The following is a 10,539-nucleotide window of genomic DNA, read 5'->3' as shown; positions in this document are numbered from 1 at the left end:
ATTATTATCTGCATTAATGTAATTATCTAAAATTATTATATCTAAAGAGTATATGTCTAAAATATTATTTTTCTTTGATATTTCTTTTCCGCATAATCCCCTCCTTAGCGAAGGATTCATTTTTCGCTGCAGGACCATCGTCAATTTCCTCAATTGGCAATGTGAATACGTATTACCGGGTCATCTTATATGAGACACGTGCACAACTTCACCATCTGCCTGCCATACGATCGAATTATCCGTGAACCCCTGAATTATAGGTGGAACACACATGCACGCACACACGCAATACGTCAATGGATGTGAATAACTCGTTTCCGGGAGTTCTTCTCTCATTCGACATTTAGAAATGCTTTTCTTTTCTTTCTTTTCTGCTCTTTTCATCATCAAAATCTTTTCTGCTCCCGTTCAACCTCTGGAAAATTTTCCACGGAGTTTTCCAGACGCTGAAAAGATGTATGGAACGTTACTGATAGCATTCCACTATTTGCTTGTGATAAGAAACATCGAATTCAGCAAAATTCTCGCCACGCTCCGAAAAAGCGAATTCCTCGCCACCGTGAATTCCCTGTAATCTGTCGCCACAACAAATCCTCGCCCTGAGCACCGATAATTACGTTGTTCTGACTTGAGCGCCCATAAACTCCTGGCACCCAAAGTTGTTGTTCTCGTTCTTTCAATGTCGTATGTGTGACCTTGCCGGGCTTAATCTTAAAATTGTTTCGAATATTTCGGAAGAGCCGTGGGCTTATTCTTTTGCTAAAAATAGGTCGACAATTTGACCTCTTTTGAGGAAAAAAACAAACAAACCGGGGAGACAAAAGTAAAGCGACGACAACCTTGGACACGCCACGATCATCTTTCTAAGGAGCTTCGCCCGGAAAAACTGTGCTCTTTGAGAAAACTCTTCTCAAAATGATGGATGTCAACCGGTGTAGCTCATTAAAATCTAGCAAAATTTAGTCTTACCTCCAAGTTCACTAATTTTTCTTCTTTTTTCTTTTTTCTTTCTTCCTCTTCCTTTCTTCTCCAAATATTTTAGATTGGGCTAATCTCGGAAATGTGTGCTTCGAATGCGGTTTTTTTTTCCCCGAAATTGTCTCATTTCAGCAACTTCTCATTTAAAAATGCTAGCACTTTAAGATCACATCCATAATTTTTTTCCTTTTCCTCGTCAATTTCCTCTACATCCTCTACAAATCCTTTCTATTTTTTGATTCCTCTTCTTTTTTTGAAATGCTGAGAAAATTGAACATCTCTGCCACAACTGTGGTTATATTTCTATAGTTAGTTGTATCTTCCGTTAGGAAATCAGCATCCGGAAAAGTCCCGGAAGTTTTCCCCCCCCAAAAAAAAACTGGTGGAGACGAAATTTTTTTTGAAATCAATTTCAGATTTATTGGATAATAAGAAGCTAAAGAGTGGAATGGACCAGGTCTTATTCCCACTTTTGTGTAACAAACCCCAACGAACGGACTTTTCGACTGTTTCCATCTCAGTTGAACGATGTGATTCCAGTCAGAAATTTCTGCAAAATTCCGGATTTATCATGTGCAACGGATTTGTGACAAGAAATTGAGGCTTTTTTTTTACTCAGTGTGAAATGTGCCAATATTTTTCTATGAGCATCCAAATTTTAGCATTTAATGCCTCAAACAAAACCAAGCAATTTAACGAGCATAGGGACGTTGAGTTCGAAAGAGGGTACCTCGAAAGCGCGTACGGTATTTTCTGTTGAAATAATTTTTACCCATTTAAGAATCTTAACTTGTACGAAAATTTTATAGATTAATTCAAAAATATAAAAATTCATCAGGAAAAGGGTTTTCTTTTTTTCACCTCCGAAGAATGTACTTTATTTTTTACATTACAAACTCACAAAAATATTTTGTATTTTCTCGGGTGTTCTCCTCTACTCATTACCTTCTGTAGAAAAAAAAAGTCTAAATAATTTAGTTCATAACCATTATTTATAATTCTTCTGATGTAGATGTGTAGTGGAACTGAGGCGGATAAATAAATAAACAAATATCCTTGTCTCCTCGTCTTCTTGGTTTTATGAGACGGCAAAAGATACAAACGATATTTTATTTTTCACTATTTGTAGTCTTATTATCTAAGTTTTAGTGAAATTTGCGCTGTTTTTTCGCAACTTGTGCAGAAATTTGGAATTATTAGCAGTATTTGGAGAAATTTTTGCTTTTTTTTTTTTATTCGTAGCTCTCCCAAATGATCAGGATCCCAGATCGGAAGATTTCATATTTTTTGAAACTTAGCCTTAAGCTGACTAGGACTAGGGTGTTAGATGTTACGAACCCGTCGTATAAATCCAATTGTGAGCACGTAGCCGGCGAAAGAAGTTTAACTCTGCCTCCTCTCTGTCTTCATTCGATCAATAATCAAGAAGAATCATCCAGAAGAAGGGAATACATCACTAATTCTACGTGATTTTACTATTTTTCAGAAAGCGCACATAAATATTTTGCGAACATGAGTGGTTGATGTTAATCACCTTAATTGATAAATCCAAGTAAAACTTGAGTAAGGTCTGACCGATAACCAGAAGTCTGCAATTTTACGTCACGAAAAAGTATCCTGTAAATTAGCCCGGTTTCTGTAGTGATCTGTATTTTCAAATACGGGAGTGAAGGGTAGTTGGGAGCACTCAACCGCACTCAACTACACGTTGCCTCGGGTGCACTTCTGGAAGTTAATGAGTTAAAGTAGTCGGAGCCCTAAAACCTAAGCAATCTACTCTTAGAGGATCTATGACACCTAGGATTAAGGTACCAAGAGAAAATAGAAACGTAGAGCTTCCAGAAATAAAAGCGCGGTTGAATGCTCCCACCACCAATTACAATTTACCCCGATTTCCTCTATATGCCTAGGTTGTCGTAGCGTTTATACTCTGCTGCTGGCGTCTGCATTGTGTTTGCTCTTTGGCGCCAGAAGACTCATAGGAGGATACGGTTCTTCGAGGACTGTTGAACAATTCAAATCCTTAATCCGTGAATAGCATTCGTTGATTGGTTGGTGAGTTGGTGTCTCCTGGGAAAGATTGGCAGTGATTTCTATTTTCATTGTCTTCACAGCCTTCATAGCCTCTATATAAAACACTATATATAGAACAATAAAATACAATGTAAAATGAAAATTATCTATAAATATAGAATTACTATTAAAAATATGAAATTTTATTAAATACGACGGGTATGGCGCAGTCGCTTAGAGGTCCGTTGTAGCCACACGGTCGATGGTTCGAAACCGCCCTAGTGCAAACCAAGCTGTTCATCCCTCCGGAATCGATGAAATGGCACCAGACTTGCCTGAGAGGATGAAACCATCGACTATACACATCGGGTAGCCCCCACAAGTCATTGTATAGCCCAGCAGGCATTCCAAAGCCTCAACGACTACGAATTCCAGAAATTGCAAAAAAATTGAATATTGCGAAAAACGCGTAGACGCGTCCCAAATGGTACGTAAGTGACTTTATCCTTTTTTAATATAAATTTCCTTTAATTTTTTATTAATTTAATTTATTAATTTTTATTAATTTTAATTCATTCTTCTGCTGTTCCATTCCAATCTTAGACGTCACGTCACTTCAACCCAACCACAGTGCTATTTTGACTTCGGTGTCTTTTTCCCTGCATTTTTATCAATAAATATTTTGCCTGTGCCGATCTAACAGGATTTAGGATCTACTCCAGCAAGAGTTTACGCAATGTTCAACGCTCAATTCTATCCAGAACGTCTAGCCCGAGTTAATCCTTTCGTTGAGATACATCGTTCTTAACCAAGGAATTGAGCGTTGAACGTTTTCGAGCCACAAAAGGGAACTTGGGCGCTTATTGACTCCTCCGTACCTAAACAATTCAGTCGTCGCAGGACCTTCAAGCTGTAATCTGTTCATTTCAATCTTATCCCATGGATGAGAGCAGTAGATCTTGAACATGTGTTCATTTTCTTCCATTTCTCTTATAATTTTCATTCTTCTTATTAGAAACAATCACACAACCGTGCCTCTTTACAGGGGCACGAATCGTCATGCTGTCAAAAAGAAAAAAATAAAATAAAAATGAAATTGTTGAGTTTTAAATTGTAAATGAATACATAAATAAATAAAGCAAAAGAATAAATAGTATTGAATAGTATTCATGATTTTTTTCCCTCATTTTTTTCATTTATATACAATAGTTATGCATGGAAGAAAAAAGAAAAGAAAAAACGCAACTCCTTTGAATCAGAACAACCTAATAACAAGAAATAACTACATACACTAATGGTGCACCAAAAAAAAACAAAAGAACAAAAAAAAACTCGCCTAAATCAGAACAACATAATAACAATAATAATTGAGAAATTTACTAGTGGACACAAACAGCTTTGAGCGTGACGAGCAAATCCTCATTATCCATGTTCTATCACTCATTTTCCATGCTCCCGTGCTTCTCATTCATCTGTAAACATTCATCTACTACAGTTAGAACCACTCACGAATAGGCTAGCTTTTTTTTGCCACATTTTCCACTGGATTCGTTTCATTATATTCTTATTATTATTTATTATTATTATTACTATTATTTTATTATTATTTATATTATTCTTGTTATTACACTACTATTATTTGTCAAATTATCATCATTCATTATTTTATGTTGACTTATTTAAGTTTTATATTATTTATCGGTTTTATATTATTCATTTATTTTTATTTAAATTATTATTTATATTCTTATGTTATGTTACTTACATTAATTAAAAGTTATTTTATATTATTTGTCACAATTGTTCAATCAATTTACCTATTTATTTTACTTTATTTATTATTTATTAATCTATTTATTTATTTTTTTCACCACATAACAGCATATAAAATTAATTAAAAATTAGTTTAATTAGTTAGAAGCTTTGTTGGCGCCAGGACAAATTCGAATTATCGAGCTTTTAACAAAAAAAACAGATGAATCAGTTATTTTTCTGCATCCACTCTATTTGATTGAAAATTTATAGTTCAATAACAATTTTATTTTAAGTATCGTCGGTGGGAAATGGGTGTGGAACACTTCCACCGGCAACAGTAAACTTGTCCAGATTTGAAGTGATTTCTGTCTAAACGCAGCATGCGTACACACACACATACATATATTCTTGGAACGACTACTTAACCATTGTTCGGTTCCGGTCAGCACGCGATCATGAATAGTTGTCGCGGTTGGTCGGCAAACAGGCGCCGGGCCGGCCAGGCCCGGCTTCTGGCTCCTGCTGGCTCCCGTGTCCGTTCCCGTTCCGAGTTCTGTCACATTCACTTGACGACGTTGAGTTCACGGTGGTGAACTACATGCGAGTTTCTCCGTGAAATGTCTACGCATACTCCGGATCCGTCTCATGGATACGTGGATCTCATTCCTCTGCTTCTCTTAAATCTTCACTTCCATCCCATTAGAATTTAACCTATTTTATAAGCACCCATTTATTCGCGATTCGTAGAAACAATTCGCTTCAGTCCATCTCTTTCCTCCTGTATAATGTATATTTGTACAAGATTCAGAAAATTCGCTTGAAGTCAACTTTTTGTAGAGATAGTTACTTAGTTTGGTTGTTGGAGCAATTATTTGGACTGTTAAACAAGCGAGAACTGATCCCCAAATACCCTGTGACTCTTCAACTAGTCTAATAAGTTCTAAATAAATAGTTTGTCCAGTTTATGTGCACCTAATGGGAATGGTCTTTCTTCAGACTGACTTCTTTCACTGTTTCAAGGAGTACACGTTCTGCGTAATCCTTAAAAAGTGGAAGAAACTAATTTGTGCTTTGGAACAATAGGAAAACTTAAACAGTCTACAATCGCAAGGAGAATTCCCTACTCGTAATTCCTCCTTCCAGAAATTTCACGTAAAATAACGAACATGTTTGAAAGAATCTTTTCTTTTCTGACATTTAAGTTTGTGCGTGCAATTGGATATTGAAAGGAAATCCATGCATAGTAGAGAGTATAGGTAATGGGATCCTCTCTCGAGCTGGCCTCCAAATCTCCAAAAACGCCTTTTCTCCAATTTTTTTTTTCAGAACAAACAAGTTTGATTAACTATAGAATCATTGCATGAGTAAATTTCGTAGTAATGTAGAAAATTGAACCTTTCTTCTACAATTTTGTTCAGAAGAGGCAAATTATAGAATCATTGCTACAAGAAATTTCGTTGTAATCTTGAAGATTAAATCCGCAATATCCCGTTTTATAAGTTCGTGGTAATTTTAAAAAATTAAAAAAGGAAAATCCTTGTTGTCCCTTAAGAAAATGGTTTCTCATGAATTCCTGTTTTTTCCTCAATTTTTTCCTCGACAGTATCCGATTTTCCAGAGATATTCGGCAGAGACGAAAAGTATGACTACATCTTGTATGTTTGATTTTTTCCGTGGCTGATAGCTCTGATAACTGATGATTTATTGACGGAATCCAACAGTACCCACATGAATCTTCACTAAGAACTTTGTGTTTGTTGTTTTTGTTTACTTGTTGTCTTCACCAAGGTCGAGAGATAAGAGATATGGTGACAAAGAAAAACAAAAAATATTTTTTCTGCAATCACGGAACTATTTGGGTGCCTCTTAAATCTGTAGTTCCTCCGCATGATAAATTTTCATTGTCTGCAATTGTTCGAGCAACTATGTATGTACGTCGCATCGGTCTCTGAATTATTTATTTAGAAAAAAAAATGAAAAATGATTCATTCAAATTATTCCAGGCATGAACCGTGTGCTAGAAATCGAAGCGATGCTTCATCGATTGATATCGATCGATGAGACACATTTAATGGTGAATAGTGATTGGAATGAAGTTGCGGATGATATCGTACGAGTAAGTTGTTGTTTTTCTTCCGTACTACTTTACACGGATTGGCTCCGCCCATTAAATGAAGAGAATATGTAAAAGAGACGGTGAATCACGAAAGGAAATGCTGTTACAAACCGAAAAGTATTGATTTTTTCAAGAAAGGTTATTTAGAACCACTATATGAACTCATTATAGTGAGGTTTAGTATTTTCTGTACGCATTTTCGAAGATCCCCGTCAAAATATCGATTTTTCAGAAGCTGAACATGGTTCGTGCGCAGTGCTATCGCCCGTTATCACCGCGTTCCTCCGAGTGCTCACCTCGCCCCTCCACATCGCCACGCCTACTCGATTTGACGCCACCAGCGAGCACGTTGAGCTCAGCTGCGAGCGAAATTTGTAAGAAAACTACAGCTTCGACGCGATCAATCAATACGCACCATGAAGCTATCGATTTCAGCTGAATCGCCCTCAACATGTGCTGATTTGTCTTATCAAAGCGCTGCCCATGCATTCAACAGAGAGATTTTTTCCCGATGTGTTCAAATAGTGGAAGCAGCCGATAAGCAAGGACATATTGAAATGTACGTAAATTTCTTTGCAAGGAAGAAAAATGTTTATAGGACTGACCGTGTCGTTTATGGTCAACTATTAACTAGTGCATAAAAAGGAGTGGGGGAACGGAAAGGGAAATATTGTCCTAGAAGACCTTCCTTCTAAAAAAAGAATCCAACAAGCGCGGCAGAACCACGCTACGAGTCTCCAGGTCACGCAACTACGGACGCCGACAAATTATAAACCGGTCAAAACGACATGAAGCAAGGCGTAGTTGGGTAAGCGACTGCGTTCGAAGCACCGCTGAGGAGAAAACAGTTCGAATCGAAGAGGGACCATCGCGAACTCCAGCGATGGGTACTGTTAGCGAAGGTCACACAACGATCCTAATTCGCGACGCTCCAACGCGCCGCTTCGAGCGCAGCCACTTACGTAATTGCACCGTGCTTCATATCGTTTTGACCCTACTATAACTGGTTAAATCCAAGTTTCTAAGCATATAGTAGCACTTGTAATCTTTTTTAAATTAAAAAGAAATAAGCGTATGACACCACAGAGATGCTAAGAAGTTCGCAAATGCAGAAAAGCTTCTGAAATATCCCATTATTTCTATATTAAACATCAATTAATAGCTTCAAATTCTTTTTTCCATTTATTTTCACTTGTTTTATATCTTATTTTATATTTTTCATCTTGTTTTATATCTTGTCTTATTTTATATTATATTATTTTATTTATATTTAAGTTCTAATATTCTAATACCCATAAAACTGCAGACAAGCTGTTTAATGTTTAGGTAGTGGGTAAAATCGCGTTATATGAGAGATGCAAATATATATTAGGAATTTTTAGTTAGCTCTCAAACACTAGGATACGAACCTCAAGGAGAAAATACAGTCGTAATTCTCCCCACTGTCCTACCAGTGATGAAAATTTTGAATTTTTTTCCAATCCATTCATTTGACCCTCTGGAAAATCACCAATTTTTTCAGGCAAATGATCTCACTCGCACATCACTCCTATGTTGCCATGGTACACGAAGCAGATAAGACCGAAGATGCAGTGAAGTTAGCAACTTGGTGGAATAAATTTCTTGGTAGGCTATCATTTCCATACATTAAGCAATGTCCATCTGGATACAGTAAGCAGCGTCGATTCCGATGATTTCACCACATTTCAGAAGGTGTCGAACGAGGTCGCCCTAACACGGAAGTGTTGGAGATTCTGGAAATGCGTTGCACTGCACTGGAAAGTCTTCGTAATCTTGATCACGCTAATCGATATTCTATAGCCGAGAAACTGCTGGAGACGTTAGTCAGGAGCTACAAGGTATGTATTTTTGCGGACATCATCAAAGTAGAGCGCAGTCAACCGTAATGAACCCAAGTAGAAAAGATCACAGAAAAAATTATCATAATCACCAAGTATCTCACATATCTTATTTTAATGCTGCTGTTCAAAGTGGGTACGATGGTTGCTTCTTTGACATTTCAAATCAAAATCACGATCAAAATGAAACGCCCGAACGAAACGTGATTTGGTGAGATTTGGAACGTCCCGTGCAACAAAACGACCACGTCCCACCAAATTATAATACCTTAGGGTATGCTAAGCACGTTGAAAGCATCGCGGGATCCTGCTTTGATGTGGTCAATGTCGCGAGACAACTCAGCCTCTGAAGCCATGGGCGGGAAAGCGACCAACTTTCGTGCCCATGGCTTCAGAGGCTGAGTTGAACAATCACAGATGAACTCATAGTTGGTCTCCTCAATATCGTACTTTGCCCCGCACTCCAGAAAAAAAGAACTGATTCACATCTCTTACCCGACTTAAGGAAACCTGTTTTTGTTTCCAGTCAAAGCTCCTTCACTATCACCATAAAGCAAATAGCCTTTAAAAAGAATAAAAGATAAAACGTTTGACGTTGATTAATCCCCTTGGGCGCCAACGCGTTCATTTCAACTCAGAATCGTTTGGGTTTATGAACGCATGTTGTCCTATACAATAATTTGCGGGGCTAGCCGATGTGCGAAGTCAGTGTTTTCATTCTCCCAGACAAGTCTGGTACCAATTTACCAACCCCGGAGGGATGAAATGATTGGTTGGCACTAGGGAGGATTCGAACCTACGATCCATTGTGCAGGCAGCGGAACCACTTGCCGACTGCGCTATACCCGCCCTCGCTTAGCTTTTAACAAAAAACGTAGACCAAATGAATCATTTATTTCTTGAGAAATGACGAACGTTCTTGAGCAAGCGAACCTCTCTAGTCAATTCCGTGTTTCCATATGAAGCATTTCCAACGGCGTAGTCGATAACGATGAGCATGCTCTTGTTTCAGATTTCTTGTATAGTAAATCGTCGATTCCACATTCGTACCCTTCGTCGTCTGGAGAAAATCGCCGATTGGCTCGATGATGTCGAGCATGGAGGTTCATCGATAACTATCGCCATTCAATGACCAATTTTCTTCTGATGAATGAAATTCAGATGATCGTGACGTCACGGATGTTGAGAAACTTCTAAGCGAAGGAATTGATGAGGCGCATATCGATCGACATCGTTATGAAGTGGAAACGGAAGTAACGCTGAAAGAACGACGAGATCCGAATTATTCTATGGTAATCTCCTGACTAAATATCTTTTTCCAAATTTTATATAAGTGATATTTAGTGCTGATTTAGTTTTTTTTTTTTTTGATTTAGTGCTGCGAAATATTGCGAGCCCTTTCGTCCCGAACAACGACTGATGACATGGAGACCCCGTGTGAAGTTACGTCGAATAAACCGATCACGTCGTCATCGTCGTCAAAAAAAGAGAACTGGTCGCTCTCTTCAGATTCCGATGAAGAGGAAGTAGCCGCCCCGTCACCATCCGATGATATTGTGATCCGATTTTAACTAATCATACACTTCATTTTTGTTCCTGAACGGTTGCGGGTCCTGATACGCCGCCGCACCACAAGTGGTACGGTAAATCGAATGTGAAGTATTAACGCGATTGACTACGAACCCAACACGCGACACAGCTTATCATTGTTCCTCGCGATGTGCGCATGTTCGCATGCATGATTCTAGGCATACGATGTTATTTCTATTGTAAACTATGCATTGAATATAATATAACTATACAGCTATCGATCATTAT

At 37.9% G+C, this 10,539-nt stretch overlaps 1 protein-coding gene across 1 annotated transcript; it reads left to right on the top strand.

Annotated features, from left to right (window-relative positions):
• Positions 1-6,751: 6,751 nt before the first annotated feature.
• RB195_008562 (uncharacterized protein) lies at positions 6,752-10,292 on the top strand (the record flags this gene model as incomplete). The annotated part of the gene is made up of 8 exons (XM_013444838.2): positions 6,752-6,862; positions 7,095-7,236; positions 7,298-7,421; positions 8,385-8,488; positions 8,573-8,721; positions 9,734-9,824; positions 9,883-10,013; positions 10,098-10,292. 8 exons carry the CDS (start codon positions 6,752-6,754, stop codon positions 10,290-10,292), a joined length of 1,047 nt encoding a protein of 348 aa, XP_013300292.2.
• Between the last annotated feature and the right edge of the window lie 247 nt (positions 10,293-10,539).

This window comes from Necator americanus, chromosome III (genome assembly GCF_031761385.1).
Source record: "Necator americanus strain Aroian chromosome III, whole genome shotgun sequence".
Classification (NCBI taxonomy): Eukaryota; Metazoa; Nematoda; class Chromadorea; order Rhabditida; family Ancylostomatidae; genus Necator; species Necator americanus.
The sequence above is the reverse complement of the archived record's forward strand: the minus strand, read 5'-3'. Positions and strand labels throughout refer to the sequence as shown.